The 26,341-nt window shown below is 47.8% G+C and overlaps 1 protein-coding gene across 2 annotated transcripts in view; it reads left to right on the plus strand.

Moving 5' to 3' along the window:
• Window positions 1-9,140, plus strand: part of SHQ1 (SHQ1, H/ACA ribonucleoprotein assembly factor) — an 82,174-nt gene extending 73,034 nt beyond the window's left edge. For both annotated transcript variants that reach the window (XM_073569698.1, XM_073569699.1), the window contains exon 12: window positions 8,382-9,140. In XM_073569698.1, the coding sequence (XP_073425799.1) occupies window positions 8,382-9,039 (658 nt within the window). In that variant the 3' untranslated portion in view covers window positions 9,040-9,140. The remainder of the gene's footprint in view (window positions 1-8,381) is intronic.
• Window positions 9,141-26,341: the final 17,201 nt, after the last annotated feature.

Below are 26,341 nucleotides of genomic sequence, written 5' to 3' on the forward strand. Positions count from 1 at the left end.
CACTCTGAAAGGTCCTACCACTGTGTCCGCTACACTGAAAGGTCCCACCACTCTGTGCGCTTCTCTGAAAGGTCCTACCACTGTGTCCGCCACTCTGAAAGGTCCTACCACTGTGTCCGCCACTCTGAAAGGTCCTACCACTGTGTCCGCTACACTGAAAGGTCCCACCACTCTGTGCGTTTGTCTGAAAGGTCCCACCACTCTGAATGGTCCCTACTACTCTGTGCGCCACTCTAAAAGGACCTACCTGTCTATCTGCCACTCTGAAAGGTCCTACCTGTCTATCCACCACTCTGAAAGGTCCTACCACTGTGTCCGCCACTTTGAAAGGTCCAACCGCTGTGTTCGCCACTCTGAAAGGTCCCACCACTCTGCGCCACTCTGATAGGTCGCACCACACTGTGCGCCTCTCTTAAAGGTACCACCACTCTGAAAGGTCCCTACTACTCTGTGCGCCACTCTATAAGGACCTACCTGTCTATCCACCACTCTGAAAGGTCCTACCACTGTGTCCGCCACTCTGAAAGGTTCTACCACTGTGTCCGCCACTCTGAAAGGTTCTACCACTGTGTCCGCCACTCTGAAAGGTCCTACCGCTGTGTCTGCCTCTCTGAAAGGTCCCACCACTCTGCACCACTCTGATAGGTCCCACCACTCTGAAATGTCGCACCACTCTGTGCGCCACTCTTAAAGGTACCACCACTCTGAAAGGTCAGTACTACTCTGTGCGCCACTCTAAAAGGACCTACCTGTCCATCCGACACTCTGAAAGGTCCTACCACTGTGTCCGCCACTCTGAAAGGTCCTACCACTGTGTCCTTCACTCTGAACGGTCCTACCACTGTGTCTGCCACTCTGAAAGATCCTACCACTGTGTCCGCCACTCTGAAAGGTCCTACCACTGTGTCCGCCACTCTGAAAGGTCCTACCACTGTGTCCACCTCTGGAAGTTCCTACAATTAGTATGTGAAAATCGAAACTGGACCTTGAAGAAATTTAAAAGAAAATGTGGTTCATGGGACCAGGCCACCTTATTCCATCATGTGGACAACCATGTTCATGTGCTCTTACCTGGGGAAGAGATGTCACCAGGACGCACTATAGGAAGAAGACGAGCTGATGAGGCGACGTTCTCCTGGGAAACTTTGTCCTTGCATCATGTGGATGAGACGCGTACCAAACACCTAACGATTATACAGACCACGTACCAGCATCATTAAGGTAAGATTCATTACTTGCAGCGCCTCTTTAGCAGGATAACGCCCCTGCCGCCCTGCAGGAATGGTCTGACGAAGAGCAAGTGGTGACTAGTCTCCAAATTCCACGATAGCTGTCCTATCAATCATCTGAAGAAGGTGCTGGAAAATGAATCCAACCCATGGAGGCAGCCAACGTCTCGCGCCGGACATCACAGGGCATATTCATGCAGGTTTTCAGGTCTTCTGGTGTCCAGGTCTCAGGAGTACAAAGGGGCCAATCACAATATTGGGCAGAAGGACGTAATGCTATGGCTGAGTAGTCCATAAAGACGTCATCGTAACTTAAGTCGTTTCGTGTTATTTGGGATCGTTAGATATAGGGTTGGACTGGGATTTGCATCTGTAATATGGGCCAGTATTCCGCTTCTGTAGAACTGGCCGCCGTCCCATTTATCTTCTAGGTTCTTGATCCAACCACCTTACTGCGAGCGAGAATAATCCGTCTCACCCCCTCGGTGTCTTCCCTGTAATCTCCTTATCGCGGCGTATACACGGCATCACCTTGGCACTGCTTATGTTATATGTGGTATCGCCTGGCATCTTCTTATATCAGTGGATTATTGCACTTCTGTTTCTGTCCTCCTTTGACGGCAGAATTGGCGCTGCTTTCCTCCAAGACACTGTTGCCGAGATTTTCCGTGACCTCCGCCAGGTCGGGGCAGGCACCTTCTCTTTGCCGCTGGACTCCATTGCTCTCTGATCCTGTTTTTTTTTTTCCTGCTTATTTTGCAGTCAGACCTTTTGTGTTTGGCAAAATGCTGCATTTTCATTGTGTAACATCACAGACGCCAATAATAATTATAACGTCCACACAAAACAATTCTCTGATCAGAATCCTGAGCCTGGCAGCAACATGGCAGTGGCAGACGACGAGCGGCAGCTCTGGGGATCCGGGCAGAGGACGCAGCCGATTCTAGGGACGAGGCGGGAGATTTACACAGCGACATGCTCCTGAATTCTGCTGAAAATCGCGCCAAAGTAATGGCCAATAATGGCACGCGCCAATCTGTAATGGCCTCTATTATGCCAATCTGGGCTGCTTTGAAAAGAGAGGAGAGGAAGGAGCCGTAAAAAAGTGTTAATTTCCTGCACAGTGTGGTTATATGCAGCAAATGCATGCCGGGAATAAGGGTATGCCGCACGGCGTGTGCACAGGATCACCCAGGGAAACAGCACAACCAATAAAAACCCTTATCACTTAGCTGTAAAATCACATATTGGCACTGGTGCTTATTGTAAGTCATTGTACAGGAGGAGGAGGTGAGCTGTGTCATCACCTATTGTGAATGGCGGATCCTGTGTTACCTACTGTATAAAGAGGTGTTATCAGTCATTGTACAGGAGGAGGAGGAGGTGAGCTGTGACATCACCTATTGTGTATAGTGAATCCTGTGTTATCTACTTTATATAGAGGTGTTATCAGTCGTTGTACAGGAGGAGGAGGAGAGCTGTGACATCACCTACTGCGTATGGTGGATTCTGTGCTATCTACTGTATAGAGAGGTGTTATCAGTTATTGTACAGGAGGAGGAGGTGAGCTGTGACATCACCTACTGTGTATGGTGGATCCTGTGTTATCTACTGTATATAGAGGTGTTATCTGTCATTGTCCAGGACGGGGAGGAGGTGATCTGTGATATAACCTATTGTGAATGATGGATCCTGTGTTATCTACTGTATATAGAGGTGTTATCAGTCATTGTACAGGAGGGGGAGGTGAACTGTGACATCACCTGTAGTGAATGGTGGATCCTGTGTTATCTACTGTATATAGAGGTGTTAAATATATCAGTCACTATAATCCTTTCTGTGATAATGAATCATCTTCTGTACAGAATAGGAAGTAGAGGCCTAGTAGTCAGTGTGACGTGAATGTGAACAAGGATCGAGGGACTGAACCACTAGTAAAAGCATAGGCCAGACAGGATGGTTTTCCCAGCTCAGAAAGAGGGCGGTCACACCCATATATGCACAGAATGCACAATGAAATGAATAAAAAACTGGAGTCTGAATTGAGAAAGTAAATTAATGTGTATGCACAATGTAAGTGCATATTAACACATGACCATTAACCAGAGAAAACAAAAAGCAGAAAACACAAATATCCTAAAATAAAAAAGTAAAAAATAAACTGCAAATAATGCATAAAGGTAATATTAATAATAAGGGTATTTAGTAAACATAATTTTGATCAAATTCTGTCCCACTAGGGTTGCCGTGACGTGGCGGGATGGCTTGTACATTATTTTGATCAAAATTATGTTTACTAAATACCCTTATTATTATTATTACCTTTATGCATTATTTGCAGTTTATTTTTTACTTTTTTATTTTAGGATATTTGTATTTTTTGCTTTTTGTTTTCTCTAGTAGTCAGTGTGTAGATGTATTTTTTTCCAATTCACATATATATCAGAAAAAAAAAAAAGCAATTATTAAAACACATGTCACACGAGCTGGTTTTCCGATGATCGTTCTCTGATGACACGTTCCTTTTAAGGCTGAATAGGATATTAGTTGAGGATGACTTGAGGGCCCTTTTACAGGATCCGATAATCGTCTGTCTGTGGCAGTGCCCGCACCCGATCTTTGTCCTGTGTAAACATGGCAGCGAACTGCGAACAAAGTGCTCATTCGTAGGTGGATCATTTGTGCGGCCGCTTGAAATAATGGCCGTTGGCAGAATATAAGTGGGGTGCGTGGCCGACAATATCCAGAGCTCACGACGACCAAGCAAATTATCAATTATCAGCTCATTGTTCTGCTTTCGGAAAAGGACCCGTAGGGACTTGTGTTTCCTCGCACGTCTCTGCAGTCTGATCTCTACTTGAAAATCCCGGGGATATTGATTCCCTCATTGGCTTTATACCCAAATCCCCGCCCTTAGCGCACAGTGAGCCAGATAGAAAAATCATTTTTGATCTCCACACCCTAGATAAGGATTTATTTCGCCAGGGCCAGCACACTCGGATTTCCCTTTTCTGACTTCCTGAGGGTTTCTTCCTAGACTCCCAAGAAGTCGCTAATGTCATTTTTCTTACCTATTTGCCCCCAGTGTCCGTATGCTGCACATGAGGCAAGGATGTTGGGCAGAGACCCCCCACCATCTCCCCCCTGGCCTGAGATCTGTGGCAGCTGCTGATCCACCTCTCCCTATTAAAGCCAACCATATGCCAGCCTGATAATGGGGGGACGTCGTGAGAGATGGCTGCCCGCCAGGCCTGCTTTTGGGTACGGCCGGCCCTGATCAGCAACAGCTGGATCCGATTTCCCTGCTATTTTGTTTCTTCAACGTAAAAGTCATGAAACAATCACTTTTTAAGAAAAACACATTGCAAGAGGGTTTTTTTTATCCTTTCGCAGAATGGGGTCACTTTTGGGTGTTTTTACTATTTTGGAATTTTTTTCTTTTTCAGGACTCTGTGCTGATTTCTGATTAAAGACCGCATGAGAATTGAACTGAAATTCACTGCGGTCAACAATCGGCTCCAAAAAAAACAGTCTTAAAATTCCTCTTGTCAGACCATTAGAACGCGCTCACTGATGGGTTTCTCAGTTAACTCATTCTGCAGCCAGCAATAGTCAGCGCAGCAACATAGCCAACGGTGCAAAATTTTAAGTGAAACCCAACTGCAAAAATTAAAAGGGAATTACCGGTACCTTGTTGGAAAGAAAAAAAAAATAATCGGAAAGACAGCACCACTCTTGTTTATCGTCTGTCAAGGATTGTTCCTCCGTTAATTGACTGCACTACTAGACACGACCAAAAGTATTAAGGGTGGAGCTGTTTCTTAAAAAAGATAAAAACTTTTTTTTTTTTTTTTTTAAATATTGGACTTCATCTCCTGAAGAAATAACGACAAGATGTTTTAGGGATTTACCTGCCTGCAGACCACCAGAGCGTTACAAAACTTCCTTCAGAACGAGCTCACCTATGGATTCTCAGATGACTCATTCTGCAGCCGGCGATGTTGAGGGAGGCAATCCTGCCTGTGAAAGTCCATACGGTGCAGAACTTTAAAGGACACCCAGATGCGAACATTATTTTTTACCCCAAGTAAATGCATTTAAGGAACAGGGGGGAAAAAAAAAAAAGATTCTGCAAGTTTCATAATGGGATGTCTATCCTGGTGGTCTAGTGGGGTCTGAGAGTTCCTCACCGCCCTTGCTACACCTGGTTTCATCTTTGTTGACCTAGACGGCTAGAATCCTGGTCCCGGCTGGGAGAAAATCGTGCTCAACCTGAATTTTGGAACGGTCACCAGCGATCACATAGCGACTTACTAGCGATCCTGACACCTTCATATCGGTGTCGGGATCGCTGGTAAGTCGCTTAGTGTGACGGGGCCTTAAGGGTCGGATAGATCAGCCCCCGAGGTGCACAGCAGCTGCGCCCTCTGATCCTCCGCCAGTCGTCTTAAGTCTTTCTTCCAGCGGGGAGAAGGTTAAATATTGGCGCTGTAAATGTCGGCTCGGGGGTCTGCGCGTTGCTTGTTTTCTTCCCCTCGTTGAGTTCATTTTTATTCCGTTTCCACTAATGTCACAGGAATGGAATGAGAGGGAAGTGGGATTAAACCTCGTCCCTCCCCCCCCTCCGCTCTCCCCGAGGAGCGGCCGCCTGTGATTGCGCTGATACATCCAGCTGGTTATAACTGCAAACAGATCCCCGCGCTCGCCGATAGGGAAGAGTGCAGTTTAGGACATGACGTATCGGCTTGACAAGACGCTGATAATCCCACGCCTGAGCTCTGAACAAGCCGGAAACGACATGCCGAGAGGTGCCAAGTCTGGGAAAAGTCCAGGGAAAAAGTCCCCGACAATCAGTAAAGGGAACTTTTACCCCTCTGTGCGGTTGCCAGTGACCCATACAAGAGAAGAGCCTGTGTGAAATCCGCATCCTGCCTCAGCAGAAGCTCAGGCTGCTGTATTTTTTCCCCCATGCTTTGCTCTGCAGCTCAGCATGCTGACATTTTTTTTTTTTTACATGATATGCTGTTGGCTAAATTTTCAAGAATAGAGCGATTTTTAGTTTGTGGTGGGTCAAAGAGAGCAGCGCTGACAAGCTCTTTACTATAGAGCTTGTAAGCGCTGCTCTGAGGCTAGCTGGAGGAATGGATCTGGCAATCTTTAAAGTCCCTGCTCTGCGCTGATGTTTCCTCTGCTTGCAGCACGGGGGAGCACACATTTTGAGCCAGACTCCTGCATGACCACCTGCCGGTCACTGCATACCCAACACAGCAAAGAGCTGTGGATTGGAAGCAAGTAAAAGAAATTTCCGGATTTTATGAACTCGCTCTAATAATTTCTACAAGCTCTAAGACCAAGCATCGGTGACATGTGGAAAATGCCATTTTACGATATGGCACTTGCGTTTTACTTTTATTTATTTTTTTATGTTTTAGCGCCCCCTGATCTTCTGCATTTTGGGCTTTTAGCAAAAGTTGAATCCTCAGCGTTTCATTCAATCTTATCACAGACAGCCCTGAGACAGGACGGATGTGGTGAACTTAGCCCCAGAGGCCGTCGTCGCTGTTTACACTGAGCAGGAAGCGTCCTGCAGCATTTGTGCCGAGACGTGGGGCGGGAATCCCTCACCCGCACCGCGAGGTGTGTCACCTCCTAATAGCTCACACCCAAATACTCTCAGCTAATTATCATTGACGCCTACAGATACACTGACCTGCAGGGAGATTGCAGGGAAGGAAAAACAGTATGATAACAGCAGCTGGGCAAGATGAGGAGGACACGTACACTGGCCAAATGGTAAACCAGCGCGGACCGTCCACAGGCAACCGGACCTGTCACAGGCAACCGGACCGTCCACAGGCGACCGGACCGTCCACAGGCGACCGGACCGTCCACAGGCGACCGGACCGTCCACAGGCGACCGGACCGTCCACAGGCGACCGGACCGTCCACAGGCGACCGGACCGTCCACAGGCGACCGGACCGTCCACAGGCAGCCGGACCGTCCACAGGCAGCCGGACCGTCCACAGGCAGCCGGACCGTCCACAGGCAGCCGGACCGTCCTCAGGCAGCCGGACCGTCCTCAGGCAGCCGGACCGTCCTCAGGCAGCCGGACCGTCCTCAGGCAACCGGACCGTCCACAGGCAACCGGACCGTCCACAGGCAACCGGACCGTCCACAGGCAACCGGACCGTCCACAGGCAACCGGACTTGTCACAGGCGACCCGACCGTCCACAGGCAACCGGACCGTCCTCAGGCAACCGGAGCAGCCACAGGCAACCGGAGCAGCCACAGGCAACCGGACCGTCCACAGGCAACCGGACCGTCCACAGGCAACCGGACCACCCACAGGCAACCGGATCACCCACAGGCAACCGGATCACCCACAGGCAACTGAATCGGTGGTCGTTTAATAAGCCTGTTTAGACAGTTCGACCACATATCCATGCAGACAGAATGATTGGTATCACAATTGTTCTTTGCGCGTGGAATGCTATGTTCTCGGCAGCACATTTCCTTCCTTCTTAAAAAGGACTACGGTATGTGCTGCAGAGAAGATTCAGTAAAATCTGCCCTCAATGATTGCCTACTGATACGTTTCCATCTTGATACTGTTACTATGACTATTTGTTGATGCTGTGTTGGGTTACAGTTTGCATATTGTCAAACGGCACAAAGATATTGTATTTTGTCCGTTAAGACCCCATGAAAATCTATAAAAAAAAGATGGTCACAGCATGGCTAGGTTCACATGAATAGATCCAAAATTCTGCACTGAATCCTTCCTTAGTGTATCATGTTTGTGTCCGGAGCTCAGTTTTGTTGTTGTTACAGAGCTCCAAATCTAATAGACTTCTATGATAAAATTCAGAAATTCAGTAGTCACCACTAGGGGGAGCACAATGCATACAGATGATACATTGATCTCCATAATAACACTGTCAGTGCTAAGCTCCTCTGCTCCCCCTAGTGGTGGCTGCAGGCAATGTGAATTATCACGTAATTCTTTGTGAATTTGTATTTTCGGTTACTAGTATACGCGACCTGTCAGCAAAAAAAAACAATTGCAATCATTCATGTAAAAGCGGTTTGTATTTTTTAGTTTTGACTGTTTTTTTTTTTTTTTCTTTTCCATTTTCTTCTTCTAATCTAGATCTAAGAAATTGGCTGGTTTATCAGATTGCCTGCAAGCAACGACCATCTCCAAGGCAGATCTGGGCCTGGAGCTGGATGAGCTGGAGGAAGCTGCCACTTTGGTTCAAGAGGAAGAAAAACTGCTGCAGGCGTCAGACCACGTTCCCCGGCAGCCGGCAGCGCTCATTACATCCGAAGCATCGAGCAGCTCTGACTCATCAGAGACAGAATACAGCTCATCAGACGCGGAGGACGAGAGCGGCGGCAGGAGCGAGGAAATGGAATTACGGGACCCGTCTGCGACGCTCCGGGGGGAGCTGGCTGCCACTCTCATACAGGTTATAGAAAACGCTGAGGACCTCCAGGACTCCGAGTCCCAGCCTGACCTCACATCTGCCTCCTCGCAAGCACCGAAGTGCGCGAAGGAAAAGCTGCAAGAAGCGACTACCACCCTGGAGAGTCCCATAAGGCACCGCCGCGCTGCTACCGGTACCGCTGACAATTCCCAAGACCAGAGCGCAGCAGACAGTAGAGCGCAGCGGCACGTGCCAAGCAGCGAAACAGCGCAGCACACCAGGGAGATCGTAGAGGAGGCTCCAAGGATGATGGATCGCCTCCACATTGTGGGGGAACCAGCGGAGGAGCAGGGGGATGATAAACTGCTGCCTGTGGGGTAATCTTTCCCGTCATGGACGCTCCGGGTCGGTTCCCTTTATGGATTTATTCTGTGAATATTTCATTATTTCCACTATATAAAAGCCTTGGATCTGTTACTGCAGCGTTATCTGTGCCAGGTGTGATTTGTGGCTTATAGAACTTCGCTGCGATATGTCTGACGTCCCTCTGATCCAAGCTCTCATCTCCGCACACCCATAAGTCTTCTTCACTCTTTTGCTGTCATCTTCTCTTTCTCTCCATCATCTGTTCTCCCTTCATCTTATTTTTTTCTCTTGTTCTTTTTTTTTTTTTTTTTTATTTCTCTCTTTCATTCTTTTTCTCTGTCTCGTTTTCTCTCTCATTCTTTTATCTGTTATTTTCTCTCCCACCTGGGCAAGATATGACACGATACGACCTCCTATATTAAGTCTGTACTGATTGTCGGCTGTGTAATTACCTGTTTACACAGGCAGATCAGAGTAGACGATGTGCACTGGGAGATCTGTAATGGATCAGTTCTCACAGGCTGTCATGGTTCTTGGTAGTGCAAGTGAACAATGCACCGCCGAGAACTAAGATCTTTTTGCCCTGCTCAAATGATAATTTCACCCAATGAACAAGTGTTTTGGTCATTCATTGGGTGATTGGCGACCGGTGAACGCAGCAAGATAATCGTGAAACGAGGGTTTGTAAGAAAGTTTGCTGCCGATAATCTGCTCAGTGTAAATGTAGCGTACTCTCTACTGTAGTTAGTGCTCTCTAACTCGTTCACTTTTTTTGTTTTTTTTCCTCTCCCCCTTTCCTGTTTGCTCTTTTTTTTTCCTCTCTCCTTATCATTTAGGCTGTCTCGCACTTTTGCGCTTTCTTGCACTGGTGCCCTCTAACGCTCTGGCGTCCTCCCTCGCCCTGTGTCGCTCTAGCGTCCTCCCTCTGTCGCTCCGGCGTCCTTCCTCACCCTCTGTCACTCCGGCGTCCTTCCTCACCCTCTGTCGCTCCGGCGTCCTCCCTTGCTCTCTGTCACTCCGGCATCCTCCCTTGCCCTCTGTCACTCTGCGTCCTCCCTTGCCCTCTGTTGCTCTGGCGACCTCCCTTGCCGTATGTCACTCCAGCGTCCTCCCTCGCCCTCTGTCGCTCTGGCGTCCTCGCTCTGTCTCTCCGACGTCCTCCTTTGCCGTGTGTCGCTCCAGCATCCTCCCTCGCCCTCTGTCCCTCCGGCGTCCTCCCTCTGTTGCTCCAGCGTCCTTCCTCGTCCTGTATCATTCCGGTGTCCTCCCTTGCCCTCTGTCGCTCCAGCGTCCTCGCTTGCCGTGTGTCGCTCCTGTGTCCTCCCTCGCCCTCTTGTCGCTCCGGCGTCCTCCCTCACCCTCTGTCCCTCCGGCGTCCTCCCTCTGTTGCTCCGGAGTCCTTCCTCATCCTGTGTCACTCCGGTGTCCTCCCTTGCCCTCTGTCGCTCCGGCGTCCTCGCTTGCTGTGTGTCGCTCCGTCCTCCCTCGCTCTCTGTCGCTTCGGCGTCCTCCCTCTGTTTCTCCGGCATCCTTCCTCGTCCTGTGTCACTCCGGCGTCCTCCCTTGCCCTCTGTCGCTCCGGCGTCCTCCCTCGCCCTCTGTCCCTCCGGCGTCCTCCCTCTGGTGCTCCGGTGTCCTTCCTCGTCCTGTGTCACTCTGGCATCCTCCCTTGCCCTCTGTCGCTCCGGCGTCCTCCCTCGCCCTCTGTCCCTCCGGCATCCTCTCTCTGTTGCTCCGGTGTCCTTCCTCGTCCTGTGTCACTCCGGTGTCCTCCCTTACCCTCTGTCGCTCCGCCGTCCTCGCTTGCTGTGTGTCGCTCCTGCGTCCTCCCTCGCTCTCTGTCGCTTCAACGTCCTCCCTCCGTTTCTCCGGCATCCTTCCTCGTCCTGTGTCACTCCGGTATCCACCCTTGCCCTCTGTTGCTCCGGTGTCCTCGCTTGTTGTGTGTCGCTCCTGCGCCCTCCCTCGCTCTCTGTTTCTCCGGCATCCTTCCTCGTCCTGTGTCACTCCGGTGTCCTCCCTTGTCCTCTGTCGCTTCGGCGTCCTCCCTTGCCGTGTGTCGCTCCTGCGTCCTCCCTCGCTCTCTGTCGCTTCGGCGTCCTCCCTCTGTTTCTCCGGCATCCTTCCTCATCCTGTGTCACTCCAGCGTCCTCCCTTGCCCTCTGTTGCTCCGGCGTCCTCCCTCGCCCTCCGTCCCTCCGGCGTCCTCCCTCGCCCTCTGTCCCTCCGTCGTCCTCCCTCTGTTGCTCCGGTGTCCTTCCTCGTCCTGTGTCACTCCGGCATCCTCCCTCGCCCTCTGTCCCTCCGGCATCCTCCCTCTGTTGCTCCGGCGTCCTTCCTCGTCCTGTGTCACTCCGGTGTCCTCCGTTGCCCTCTGTCGCTTCGGCGTCCTCACTTGCTGTGTGTCGCTCCTGCGTCCTCCCTCGCTCTCTGTCGCTTCGGCGTCCTCCCTCTGTTTCTCCGGCATCCTTCCTCGTCCTGTGTCACTCCGGTGGCCTTCCTTACCCTCTGTCGCTCCGGCGTCCTCGCTTGCTGTGTGTCGCTCCTGTGTCCTCCCTCGCTCTCTGTCGCTTCGGCGTCCTCCCTCTGTTTCTCCGGCATCCTTCCTCGTCCTGTGTCACTCCGGTGTCCTTCCTTGCCCTCTGTTGCTCCGGCGTCCTCGCTTGCCGTGTGTCGCTCCTGCGTCCTCCCTCGCCCTCTGTTGCTCCGGCATCCTCCCTCGTCCTCTGTTACTCTGGCGTCCTCCCTCGCCCTCTGTCGCTCTGGTATCCTCCCTCGCCCTCTGACGCTCCGGCGTCCTCCCTCGTCCTCTGTCGCTGTGGCGTCCTCCCTCGTCCTCTGTCGCTGTGGCGTCCTCCCTCGTCCTCTGTCGCTGTGGCGTCCTCCCTCGTCCTCTGTCGCTGTGGCGTCCTCCCTCGTCCTCTGTCGCTGTGGCGTCCTCCCTCGTCCTCTGTCGCTCCCGCGTCTTCCCTCGCCCTCTGTCCCTCCGGCATCCTCCCTCTGTCGCTAAGGCGTCCTTCCTCGTCCTATGTCTCTCCTGTGTCCTCCCTTGCCCTCTGTCGCTCTGGCGTCCTCCTTTGCCGTGTGTCGCTCCTGCATCCTCCCTCGCCCTCTGTCGCTCCGACGTCCTCCCTCGTCCTCTGTTACTCCAGCGTCCTCCCTTGCCCTCTGTCGCTCTGGTATCCTCCCTCGCCCTCTGACGCTCTGGCGTCCTCCCTCGTCCTCTGTCACTCTGGCGTCCTCCCTCGTCCTCTGTTGCTCCCTCGTCTTCCCTCGCCCTCTGTCCCTCCGGCATCCTCCCTCTGTCGCTCCGGCGTCCTTCCTCGTCCTATGTCACTCCGGTGTCCTCCCTTGCCCTCTGTCGCTCCGGCGTCCTCCCTTGCCGTGTGTCGCTCCAGCGTCCTCCCTCGTCCTCTGTCGCTCCAGCGTCCTCCCTCGTCCTCTGTCGGTCCAGCGTCCTCCCTCGCCCTCTGTCGCTCTGGTATCCTCCCTCGCCCTCTGACGCTCTGACGTCCTCCCTCGTCCTCTGTCGCTCCGGCATCTTCCCTCGCCCTCTGTCGCTCCGGCGTCCTCCTTCGCCCTTTGGCATCCTCTCTCGCCCTCTATCATTTTGGCGTCTTCCCTTATCTTCTGTTGCTCTGGCATCCTCCCTCTGTCGCTCTGACATCCTCCCTCACTCTCTTGACGTACTCCCTAGCCCTCAGGCGCCTTCCCCCGCCCTCTGGCGCTTTCCATCACCTGTACAATGGCGCCTTCTCTCACCCTCTGCCATCCTCCATCGCCCTCTGTTGTGCTGGCGCCTGCTCATCATTTTACATTACCTTAATCTAACAGAATTCCTTTAATCCACCATCTGATAATCTGCTAATTCTACTGTGACATACTGTGGAATTTCAGAAGACTGGACATTTAGCAACTTTCTCTGCATTTGTGAATTTCGTGTTACTGTGTTTGTTTTGGGCGTCTGTCCCGGTGATGGTTCGGCATGGACTTTGGGTGGAAATGCTGCTGCTCCAGTAATCCAGCACAATGCAGCCTGGCCGCTCTCACTGATGCCGGATTATCGGACGTGCTCTCGTAGGCTCTTCCACTCTCTGATTCTCTGGCAGGATATCCTCGGAGGAGAAAGTCATCTATGGTAAAAAACCCTTCTGGTAATAATCCATTTTATTGACGCCTGTCTATCGGCTTTGACGCCAGAAGTGTGGCGGACGGTGCGGGAACAAATAGGATTAAAAGGCGATTGCTCTTCTTTCTAATTCTTCTCGCCAGGTTTTTCCGGAGGGTTTTTTTTTCCCCTTCCTGCAGATTTCTCTCAGTATCGGCGCAGGCGATGTACATTGATTAGTGTGGATTTATTGCGCTTACTGATAAATGCACCAAACAAATTGATTAATGCCTTAGAAAGCATCCGGGAGAAGCGGTGCCGCGCCGGCAGACATCTTAAACAATGTCAGAAGATTGAGCTGATGTCTCAAGGCTGGAGAAAACAAACTGGGACACACATGTCAGAGAGATAAATGCTTGCGCTGTTTGAGACGTGCGCGCAGGCCGTTCGTCTGCAAGATAAGCGACGACGGAGCTGCGGCACGAGATAAGCCATACGGGGGGTGCGATCAACGCCGCGAGCCGCAGAGAACGGACTCTTGTGTGGTCGGAAGTTTATCCGTGACCAATTTTAGAAGGTTCTCATTTATTTGAGGCGCGTTGTTTTCTGACATTCATACTATATCCACTACGTATGCCGGTAATGACTGCTGGAGCAAGAACCGCATTTATCTCGCGCCACCAGGGATGAGCATGCGCCGTTCCCTACATTCACTTCCACCCTGCGCAAGCGTGATCTTCCCCCGCGGGCGTACCCTATTAAGTGGAGAACCCCTGCTTTATTAATTCAGCGCCCCCCTTAGACAATAAAAGCAACGTATACTCACCTCCCGAATCGGCGCGGGTGACGAGACATTGTTACGCTACGTGACCGCTGCAGCCAATCATCTAAACATCAATATTCCATTAGAGCTCGGGCAAAATAATAAATGTTTCTTGATGGTCAGCATTCGCTGATTGGCTGCAGCGGTCACATAACAATGTCACATCATCCGCCTGGAATAGGAGGCGATTATACAATTTATTTTTTTATATCGGGCCTTAACGTGACCATTAGTGAACGTCCCCTTTTTAATTTTAAGTATGTTTTTAGCCCCCAAAAATAATTTTTGTAATTGGGTGTCAGATTTTGCATCCATTAGCTTTTATTGTCTCCTTTTGTTTCTTTTATTTTTTTACACATCGCTGGCTGTAGAATGAGTTAACTAAGAATCCATCAGTGAACTCATTTTGATGGGCAGTGTGTAATGCTTTTTTTTTTTTTTTTTTTCGTCCGCTCAACTCTCAGTTAACCTATTTTACAGCAAGCAAAAAACGCAGGTGCAAACATTTTTAATAAAACACATTTTTAGACTAATATGCATTCATTTAAGTTAAAAAATTGCCCGTGAAGGCGTCCACAAATTTTTTATTTTACACAGTTGCAGGTATTTAGCATTAGAAATACTTTTTTCCTATTGGGTTTCATTTCCTTTTGCACCGTTTGGCGTTTACAAGGCTGCAAAATGACAGAGAATCCGTCAGTGAGAGACGGTGCGACTATTTTATCAGTGTTTTTCCATACTCCTTTGTACTAATCTATCACCCTAGACCACGTCAGAAGAGCTCAGAAATAGAAATCTAGAATGAGCTCACTGATGGGTTCTCAGTCAACTCATTCTGCAGCCAGCGATTGAAACTGTAAAAGCCAAACGGTGCTTAATTTCTAATCAAACCCTGTTGCAAAAATTATTTTTGCACAAAGTATTTAGAATTAAAAAAAAAAAAAAAAAATCAAACGTTACGAAGGTATTTAGATCCTTTAAGAAGAAAAATGTACAACCCCTTTAAGAGCTCCCAACAGGCAGTTTGATACTGACCACATTTATTATGGTTTGTGTCCTAGAGATCAGCAGTGCCAGATGTTTGCAGAAGCCGCTTATCTCCTCCGGCACCATTCACAAAGAAGGGTCATATTAAAAAGATACAATCAGTTTCTGGGTGCTTCAGCCGGAATTGGTCGTTTTCGCTGCCCATTTTCTCTGTTGCGGCAGGTTATTGACTGGTGTCGTTCTCGGGAGATTTGTTTCTGTCCGTGGAGATGGAGCTCCGTGCACACAGGCCCTGAGCGCAGAACAATATCACTTTACACCACTCTGCTCTAAAGAGGAGAATCCCAGCTGTGACTGCAAATAGCAGGTTATTGTAAAACCCCGCAGGGGTCCGCTCCCGGAGATGGCAGACAATTGCTCACACCCAGCACGGGCAATTCCCAATAACCCAATTTCTATTGTAACAGTTACCAATCTCTACCAGCCGGGGGATTTTACGCTGAGTTAGGTAAAGATCTGGGGGGGGGGGGGTTTCACGTCAATTTTAGAGAATATATATGAAAAAATTATATACAAGGATTCCTGATGCATTGGATCTGGCACATCAATATGAACGGATCCTATGACACCTGTGTGAACATGTGCCCTTGACTGTCGTCCAGTAGCTGATAATCTGGCGTAGATGGAACCTGATTAAGGGAACTGTCTAGCAATTAAAATGCCACTATGACTGCATTCTTCTAGAAAATAGCGCCACCCCCGGCTACATGTTGTGCCTGGTATTGCAGCTCTGCATCTCATTTCAATAGCGCTGAACAGTAATAATAATAATTTTATTTCTATAGCACCAACATGTTCCGCAGCGCTTTACATATTAGAGGGAACTTGTACTGACAATAAAGACGTAACAATAATCACATAAATCAAGAGGATTGAGGGTCCCGCTGCTCGCAAGCTACAATCTATGAAGAAATAGGGGGGACACAAAAGGTGGATGGTAACAATTGCTTTCATTGTATGGTCCGGCCATCACTATAATGGGGTGATCACATAATGCTGCATGGACCAATCACCAGTCAGTATGTGTACAATACAGACACAGAGGACTATTAAATGCATGCAGGGTGTGAAGAGATAATACGAGGGTCCTGGTTTTGAAGAAAATTTTATATGGGAAAAGCAGGGATAGTATGTTGAGGTGGTCGGCAAGTGTGAAGAAATGCATTTATAGGGCAAGCTTAAAACTGTGGATTGGGGATTAATCAAATTGTCTTGGGTAGTACATTCCAAAGAATTGGCGCAGCACGTGAGAAGTCTTGGGAGTGGGAGGTTCGGATTATTAAGGGTGTTAATCTTAGGCCATTAGCAGAATGGAGGGAGCGGGTAGGGTGGTGCTGAACCGTGAACCGCTTTGTGGGTGAGAGTGATAAGCTTATACTGGACTCTGTAGCAGATTGGTAACCAGTGTAATGACTGGCACTGGGTGGAGGCACCGGTGTAATGGTTGGTGAGGAATATGATCCTGGCTGCAGCATTCAAGACAGATTGGAGAGGGGAGAGTTTAGTAAGAGGGAGACCGATTAGTAGAGAGTTACAATAGTCCAAATGAGAATGAAGAGTTTTTGCAGAGACAAAGGTAAGAAAAGGTCAAATTCTAGAAATGTTTTTAGATGTAGGTGACACAAGCAAGTGATCGAATGTAGGGAGTGAAGGAAAGATCTGAATAATGTATGAAGCGAGTGTAAAGAGCGGAAACCGGATTGTAGAGGGTCAAGAAAAGAGTGATCTGAGAGATAGCGGATGAGATGGGAGTGGACCAGGCGTTCTATGAGTTTAGAGCTAAAGGGAAGATTAGAGACAGGTCTATAGTTAGCGGCCCAGTTTTGGTCGAAGGATGGTTTTTGTAAGTAATGGCTGTATGCTGGTGTGTTGAAATGAGGAGGGAAAGATTCCAGAAGAGAGAGAGAGGTTGAATATTTGGTGACAGAGAAATGGACTGAAGGAAATGTGAGGGAATAGGGTCACTTGTGCAAGCATTAGGGCGAAAAGATGCAAGGAGGCTGGTAACTACTTCTGTGACTGGCTCAAAGACAGAGAGTGAGTTAGATGCAATGGAGGAGGGAGGACAGTGCATGGTATGAAGGGATGGGGAGAAAATTTCCTGTCGGGTATGGTCAATTATTGTCTTTGAAATAATTGGCCAGATCGTCAGCTCAGAGGTTGATGATCGTGGCCTGCACTCTTGGATTGAGGAGAAAATGAAAAGTGTCAAATAGACTAGATGTTTTGGATTCTTGGACAGTGAGGCGATGAGGGTGTTGAAGTAGGTTTGGAGAGGTGAAGGGCAGTGTTGTATGTTTTAAGCATAGACTAATAATTTATGAAATCTTCGTGTAGATTGGATTTTCTCCACAGACGTTCGGCGCACCTGGAGCACCGCTGCAGGAAACGTGTTTGCAGCGTGTGCCAGGGTTGTCGTAGTCTGTGCTGAGTTCTATGTCTAGGAGGTGTAACCGTCATTCAGGGCACTTTGCAGTATTTCATTATAATATTTCAGTGCAGAATCAGGACATGAGAAAGTTTTTGGGGTGTTAAAAGCGGAATCTGTCACTCATATTTAGTGATATCATGTCAAGATATCACTAAATTGTGCATCCCATAAGGATTTTATTCGGGCTTTCGACTCCCCCCCAACTGTGGGCGAAGCATAAAATCGCTACTGCGCAAGCACCGGTATTTTCCAACGCAGTCTATTCCCTGGAAGTCTTCACATGCAGGACACACTCCGGGGCATAGGCCGCCCTGGAAAATACTGGATGACTCTTTTAAAGGAAATCTGTCATAAGAAAATAAATTATTGTTTCAATTAAGGTTTTATGATACATTTATTTTTAAGCACTTTTTTTTGTCTATATATTAAAAAGAATCTTGCAGTTTTCACACTAACCCCTAGGACTAATGTAAGGATTCTACTTCCTGTGGAATGCATGGACTTTAGCAGCAACAGACTGACTCTACTGTATATAGAGGTGGTACCAGTCATTGTACAGGAGTAGGAGGTGAGCTGTGACAAAACATGATCCCCCATTCACAATAGGTGATATCACAGCTCACCTCCTCCTGTACAATGACTGATATCACCTCCATATACAGTAGATAACAGGATTCACAATAGGTGATATCTACTGTATATAGAGTTTTTATCAGTCATTGTACAGGAGGAGGTGAGCTGTGATATCACCTATTGTGAATGGTGGAGCCTGTGTTATCTACTGTATATAGAGGTAATATCAGTAACTGTAGAGGAGGAGGAGGTGAGCTGTGACATCACCTATTGTGAATGGTGGATCCTGAGTTAACTACTGTATATAGAGGTGTTATCAGTCATTGTACAGGAGTAGGAGGAAGTGAGCTGTGACATCTACTGTGTGTGGTGGATACAATATTATCTCCTTTATATAGAGGTGTTATCAGTCATTGTACAGGAGGAGGTGAGCTGTGACATCACCTATTGTGAATGGTGGATCCCGTGTTATCTCCTTTATATAGAGGTGTTATCAGTCATTGTATGGGAGGAGGAGGAGGTGAGCTGTGACATCTATTGTGAATGGTGGATCCTGTGTTATCTCCTTTGTATAGAGGTGTTATCAGTCATTTTAGTCTTGTCTATGATAAGACTGCTGAATAGTCATCTGTACAGAACAGTGTATGTAGGTCTATTAAGCCCCCGTTACACATAACGATGTCTCAGCGATCCCACCAACGATCCGACATGATGTGATCGCTGGGACATCGTTAGGCTGATCGCTGGTGAGCTGTCACATAGACAGCCCTGGCGATCAGGACCAGCAATGCTGGACGCTGGTCTCCAAGGTAAACATCGGGTATCTAAGAGCCGCGCGGCTCCTGGATACCCGACGTTTACATTAGAAACCAGCGTCGCTGATTGCTGGTCTCTCGCTGCCACACGGTCGCTGATCCCCGTCACACACAGCGATCTCGCTGGCGAGATCGCTGTGTGTGACTGCGCCTTTAGACCTGGTGGCCATTGTGACAATTTCAATATTTCTGAATTTTCTTTTTATCATTGTAGATAGTGGTGGAAAAATTGTAAAACAAAATAAATAAGGTAAATAAAAAAATCAACAATATTTGCATTAATACATTTAACCTATGAAAACCTGATTTAGGCAGTCGGTCATTTTGTGATGCCACATCCCCTTTAGCTGTATTGTATTTGGTTGCTGTTAGTCCCAAAGACAGTGTCTTTTGTCAGTTAAGGGGGTTAAAATATGGCGTATCCGGACCATTATGGGGGACGACAGATGGTTTATTTCTATTATCGACAGCCCCTCGAAATGAATGAGATGAGCAGACGTTTGTAACGTGGAGGAGCAGCCTTAGGGGTACCGTCTCTTTAAGAGTAGCAGATACCTTGGTCTGATTCGGCGAGCTCCCCTCCGCTTTCCTGTGTTTCACGCTGTGGTTGTGGTCTACATTCTGCTCAGTAATAAGCTGGATTGTGTTTCTTCCCTATTCCCTAACCCGCCATCCTCCAGCACAATCCTCAGACTTCTCGCATCATGTAACACCAGCCCGCAATGATCTGCTTCATTTTCCACCCAATTCCCTAATTATGTGTATTACAAGTGTGCAGCTCCGCAAGCAGCCGGGGGGCGCCGCAGCCTGGGATAAAAAAAAAAAAGGAGAGGTGCGGAGAAGAGATTACATCCTGCAGGTGTCAGAGCAGGTGCAGTGGCCAAGAGGTAACATCCAAGGAAAACGTGGAGGCGGCGACATGTACGGGAATTATCCGTATGTCACACAGGCCGTGTCTCTAAAACTACAGCTCTCAGGGTGTAAGGATAGCTGCAGGCTGTCAGGGCATGCTGAGATTTAAAGTTCTGCAACAATCACTGCTGTAGACTCATCCTGCTCGCTGCAAAAAAAAAAGAACCTCTACAGGAAAAAAAAAAAGCGGACGACCAACTATAACCATAGAGCAACTTATTGTGGAGGAAACCAGAAAACTGGGCAGCGAGTCAAAAAAAAAAAAAAACTGCAGGTGAAAAGTACCCAAAACAAGACAAAAAAAAGCGCAAGTGCAACATTGGCATTTGCGCCTTTTTTTTGTCCGGTTTTTGGTGCCTTTTTTTGTACACATGGCTGAAAAATGCACATCTAAAAAAAAAAGTTTAGATGTGGATTTTTCTGCCATGTGTACAAAATAAAGGCGCAAATGCAATTATGAAATGTTGCACTTGCGCTTTTTTTTTTGTTTGTTTTTGGTACTTTTCATCTGCTGTTTGTTTTTTTTTTACTTGTGGCTGAAAAATCCACATCTAAAATATGTGGGTTTTGAAAGTAGAAACGTTTCAATGCTTCTTTTCTGACGGTTTTTATCATATGTAGCAATAAGCTGAGACTTCGTCATGTTTCCGCTGCAAAATCGACGCCAATGTATCAAAAAAAGATGTGCGGAAAACGTGGCAAAGATTTGGAGATGATGACGTCTTTGCTGACGTTTGTTTACTTTTCCGTAACGTCTAACGTCCATCCCTGCGACCGCTGCAGCCAATCACAGAACTGGTGGTGATATTTTTATAGACATGATTGCTGCTTGCAGTGATTGGCTGCAGCGGTCACATGAATGTGCTGGGGGGGGAACCTTCTTGTTTTTTAAAAGCTGATTCTTTGATAATCGTGATTGATGAAAAAGGTGCCTTGCCATACAGAAGAAAGGAACGGAGTAACTTAACCTTGGTGCCGCTTATCCCTTAAAGGAACAGTTCCTCCCATGATTATTACTGAAGTTGATCAGTTCTCCGGATCTACCGTTTCATCAAATACTCCGGCTTTGACTGATCGATTTTGCGCAATGTATGCCAATGAGAAACGGGTCGTGATCCGATTAACAAAATCGCTTCATTTATTTGCTCAGCGCCTGCTTAAGGATGCGACAAGCTTGTTCTCTGCTCCTTTAAGAGATCAGTGATGGTGGATAGCGGCTCTGGAGAGGCGGCGGCGGTGGCGGAGGACCTCACCGCTGCAATCCGAAGTTCTGCGCTGCCCCCGGAGGCCAATTTAGTGCGCTGAATCTATATTATACTGCTCTTTCAGCGGTCTTTAGAACACTCCCTCATCATCTCCCCATAGTTCTCATTAACGAGCCGCGCGGCTTATGTTGCATGAATCTCAGATCTTGGCTTAATTAACCCCGTTGCTTCCTGAAGTGGATGCACTAAATAGCAATTAATTATGTCATTTCTTGCCCTGGAAGAATCTAACAATGCAAACTTAGCCGCTTCCTACGTTTCACTGTCGTCAAGCTGCTACGGGTGAGAAGTTGCAGGAGAACTACAAATGCCAGCAAGTCTTCCCTTGGAATCCTTAACCGATTGCTAAGGCCGAGGTTCAGACGGTCGTAGTGGGAATTGGACTCGTTGCATCTGCAAATTATATACGTGACCGGCTCTGTGCTCTCCCGGGTGCCGAAGTCGCCTTTATATTTATATTTTCCGCATCTAATGCGATTTTCTGTGAAAAATCTGCATGGAAAATCAGCACATATTTCCCACCGGGTTTGCTGAGAAGTGTGCTATTCTTCATGGTCTTTAGAAGGGGGGAGTGGCTCAGGATCCTCGTGGGCGTGTCTTTAAGCGGCTCTGCATTATTACCCAGTGAGCACCACCCCCTTGGCAAAGAAAATACTAATGAGCGCCAAATAAAAAGGCCATTAACTTTGGACCTATAAGTTGGATTAGAAAAAGAATACCGAGGGGAGCATCGGGAGTCGAAAGCAAAAACTGGACACTTCTGACCTGATTACAGTTTCTCTTTAAAGTGAATCTGTCGCCATATTGTGCAATACAAACTGTGAAGTGCTGAGAAATTAGAAATTGATTTATTATGCTATATTAAACATCTGTTAGACCGGATGAGGCTGGTATATTTACTCTTAAAATCCATTTCAGAATGGTTGTATGAATTCTGAAATTTTATGTCACCTCCCATCTGCTTATTTTAATATAAGGCAGAAATAAAAAAACGTTCAACAAGGATTATACAGCGGTTCTGATGTGAATTTTTCAGCGTAAGTACATCAGCCCCATCAGGTTGGAAAATCTGTTTGAGGTTACTGTGAAATCTGGTGACAGATCCTCTCTGATTACTGTTTTTCTATTCTTCCGAATTAGAAATGTTCCTGACTCGTCGAGCGGAGACTAACATCAGCTCACGTACAGTCAATGCAGAAGTTTGATTTAGATCACTCGTTATGGCACCGACTTGATCAATACATGGCTGGAGACACCAGGGCTGCAGTCCTGCGGTTTTTCGAGTCTCACAGAGCGGAAGTGGCTACTAGAAAATGAAATGCAAAAGCTGCACCACTTCCCATGGTCGCCGCTACACGCCATCTGCATTACAGAGATGGAATACGACTTGGACAGAAGATTCTTTTTTTTTAAATGGCGCCCATCTGGCAGCGGCTCACTGCACTCTCCCCATAGAGAACACCTGGATACTTTGCTGCGGGGAGCATTCCTTTATTAGGCGAGTAAGCGGCATAGCCTAATGGGGTTGTTTCATGTTCATTAATGGCTAAAATTGCTAGGCTTTTGGAAAAACCAGCCACTTTGTAATTTACCTCTTTTTTAAAAATCCCCACTGTTCTCAGGAAGAGAGGGACTTTTAAAGCTGTAGTTTACCTCTGAGTGGCTGGTTTCCTTGGCCAAAAGTGTGAAAGTGCCGCCCTGGAACTGGCTGGATCGGACAAGCTTCAGTGCTTCATTCTTCTTGGGTTTCGCCGATGCTGCGGTGGTAAAGCTTTATCATGGAGCGCACAGTGCCGCTGGTCTGAAGTATCATTCTTCAGGAGCGCACCGCCACAACCTGACAAGCAATAAGCCTGGAGGCAGAGGAGCTATGCGCTCCTGAAGAAAGACGCCATACACTTTAGATAGGTATTGGCCAAATCCTCATATAGCTCACACCCCTATTGAAAACACATGGACGGTAAGCTGAGCATGCATGTATTCCTAATGCAGAAGAGGGTCTAAGCCACTGCTTAACTTCTCTGGTGGCAGCACGGTGGCTCAGTGGTTAGCATTGTAGCCTTGCAGCGCTGGGGTCCTGGGTTTAAAGCCCACCAAGGACAATATCTGCAAGGAGTTTGTATGTTCTTCCTCTGTTTGCGTGGGTTTCCTCCCATACTAGGAAGACATACTGATAGGGAATGTAGTTTGTGAGCCCCATTGGGGACAGCGATTATGTCTGTAAAGTGCTGTGGAATACGATAAGCAAAGATAAAAATAATGTGGCGACCCTTCTTTCTCCCAAATTCGGCCATCATAAAGTCCGGATACCCCATCCACGTGTGATTGGCAGTTGGTTGTGCCGAAATTGAGAGATAGAAGAGGAACAGCTGCCATGTGCCATCATCTCCCATCCGCCGTCATCTCCCGTCCTTGCTGCTGCCACTCTGTACCACCTGAATCTGTAGACTCGGAGCTTCTGTAACACAACTCTTTATATTAATACGCCGCTATAATACATCCCTCCTAATCGGTTGCTGCAGTAACCATCCGTTTCGCTCCGGCGCTGGCTTCACATGTCTATCCTCAGTTATTAGACGCCTGAGCTGATTACGGACCAGTCCGTGGTATTTTGAGCCGAGCTGTCACACTGCGTTTCTGGCAGAACCTGCTGATAAATCACTGTTGTACGTCTGCTAATACTTTGACTGACATCCCCCATTCATGCGCATTGCCGGTGGTGAAGGCGCCGTTATACAGATCTCTCTGTATTCTCCTGCCTGTCTTATTTTCATCCAAGGATTTTTTTTTTTTCTCCTTTTTTTTCCAGGACACTAATTTGCACGATGAAGATGAAGGTTGTAGTTAATGTCTGTTATATCCGAAACACGTCAAGGATCTGACAACGGTGGTCTGCGGGGACGAGATGCTGACAAGGGCCTCACATCAATCACGGTGATGAGTACAAGGTACTAAGGAGCCTCCGGATATTCATCAGTATTAATAATGGAGTGTTAAATGGGGGAAAAATACAGTTCCAGAAACGGCTGATAACGGGGACTAATAGATTACATCCTATGGCCAATAAGTAGACTTTAGGGTTGGGGCAGCTAATGGCTTTTAAAGGCTAATCAGATACTTAAGGAAAACTTGTTGCACTATGAAAAGTTCTCAAACTTTCAAAGTAACGGCAAAACTACATGGGGTTTTCAAAGCCGGAACTGTGCCAATTGGCTGATCGTCAGGTCTCCTTTAAAGGGACGTTCCCATCACTAGGATTTGATTATATGACCCTTGGAACACCTTCCGATCTTGAGAATGAAGGCGTTACAGCTCACCCTTGGCCCTACGCCTCCGTCTACAATCGTGCATTCGAAACGTGTTGCCTTTTCCCTCTTGCAAAATGCAATCAATTTTTAATATACTCCAATATAGGATTGCCTTTTAATGGATCTGGAACGTAACAGGGCTGTAGCAAACACCGCCACTGTTACCGCTTCATTATCAAGATTGCTGGGGGGTCCCAGTGGTCAGACCCCTAATGATTATCGCGCTTGAAATTAATACCTCTAATAAATACAGTTATCGTTACACCTAAAGAATAAAAAAAACTTTAGGCCATATTCACACGATATAACTGCGCTGCTTTTCTTTGCCACGATTTTCCAAGGTCGCGGTAAAAAGAGGCAATTTTACACCAATTTAAAAAAATTGTCGCGAAAAGCACAGTAATGCGCAACTAAGGTCTAGATGACAACCAACACGGCCACCATCGTAGTCTTTCATCGTTCTAGTTTCCCCATACAATTGAATGGCAGACGTCGTCTATGTATCTGCACCGCCAATTTTTGATAAATGTGATGCATCCACTCATGCTGGCAGTTGCAGTTTTTGCATCAGCAGAAGCTTTGGAAACAGTGTTTAGCGTATAAGATCAATAGCTTTGTACCCATATAATCCATGCCAGTTCTATGTACAAAGGGAAAATGCCATTGACCCCAATCCCTGGTGACAACACAAGCAAATTATTCTTCCTACAGATGTTAAACTGCAGCACATTGGAAAAAAGCCCTCCCTCGGTGTGCCGTCCTGTTGGTAGAACTATTAATTAAAAATGTTCTACGGAAGCCTTTTGACTCATTTAGCACTCGGAAGCTAATGAGGTGTAAATCCTACAGACTGCTATATCCTACAGCTGACACAGTAATTTATATCAATTGCTGCGATTAGTAGCCGTCCTCAATCATTCTGTTCTCGCTTGCTCCAGTCTGTCGCAGTCCTAATGGAGGACACTGAGGTTTGGGTTAGTATTAGGGATTCCTGCCGCGGTGTTGGAATAGGCAGAAAGCCGACAAACAGAAGGGTCTCTTGGGAGTTTTAGGATTGAATTCAATGAGAAGACAATTTTCTTCACTAGTGTCTGCTAAAAGAAAATGAGATTTATTAGTGGGCAGTATCGGTCATGGTCTTCGGTAAGACAAGTCGATGACACCAATGACTGTGGCTTTCAGCTACGGTTGCATGTGCCATAGGGTTCTTGCAAATGTTATGCCGGACAAGGTTCTCTGGTAGAGTTGGACCCCTCTTCCTTACTCATGGTTATATCAGGCTACCCAAACGTCGTCAGCTTTCCGTTCAAGGATGTACATTCAATGAAGGTCAGCCCATGCAAAGATGGAGATCTTTTGAAGACCATGGAGATTATTATTATTATTATTATTATTATTATTATTTTTTATTGTTATAGCGCCATTTATTCCATGGCGCTTTACATGTGAGGGGGGTATACATAATAAAAACAAGTACAATAATGTTAAACAATACAAGTCATAACTGGTACAGGAGGAGAGAGGACCCTGCCCGCGAGGGCTCACAATCTACAGGGGATGGGTGAGGATACAGTAGGCGAGGGTAGAGCTGGTCATGCAGCGGTTTGGTGGATCGGTGGTTACTGCAGGTTATAGGCTTGTCGGAAGAGGTAGGTCTTCAGGCTCTTTTTGAAGGTTTCGATGGTAGGTGAGAATCTGATATGTTGTGGTAGACAGTTCCAGAGTAGGGGTGATGCGCGAGAGAAATCTTGCATGCGATTGTGGGAAGAGGAGATAAGAGGGGAGTAGAGAAGGAGATCTTGTGAGGATCGGAGGTTGCGTGCAGGAAAGTACCGGGAGATGAGGTCACAGATGTATGGAGGAGACAGGTTGTGGATGGCTTTGTATGTCATGGTTAGGGTTTTGTACTGGAGTCTCTGGGCAATGGGGAGCCAGTGAAGGGATTGACAGAGGGGAGAAGCTGGGGAATAGCGGGGGGACAGGTGGATTAGTCGGGCAGCAGAGTTTAGAATAGATTGGAGGGGTGCGAGAGTGT

The sequence above is a fragment of the Dendrobates tinctorius genome, unplaced genomic scaffold (assembly GCF_039654945.1).
Source record: "Dendrobates tinctorius isolate UK_male_01 unplaced genomic scaffold, ASM3965494v1 ptg000027l, whole genome shotgun sequence".
NCBI classification, from domain to species: Eukaryota; Metazoa; Chordata; class Amphibia; order Anura; family Dendrobatidae; genus Dendrobates; species Dendrobates tinctorius.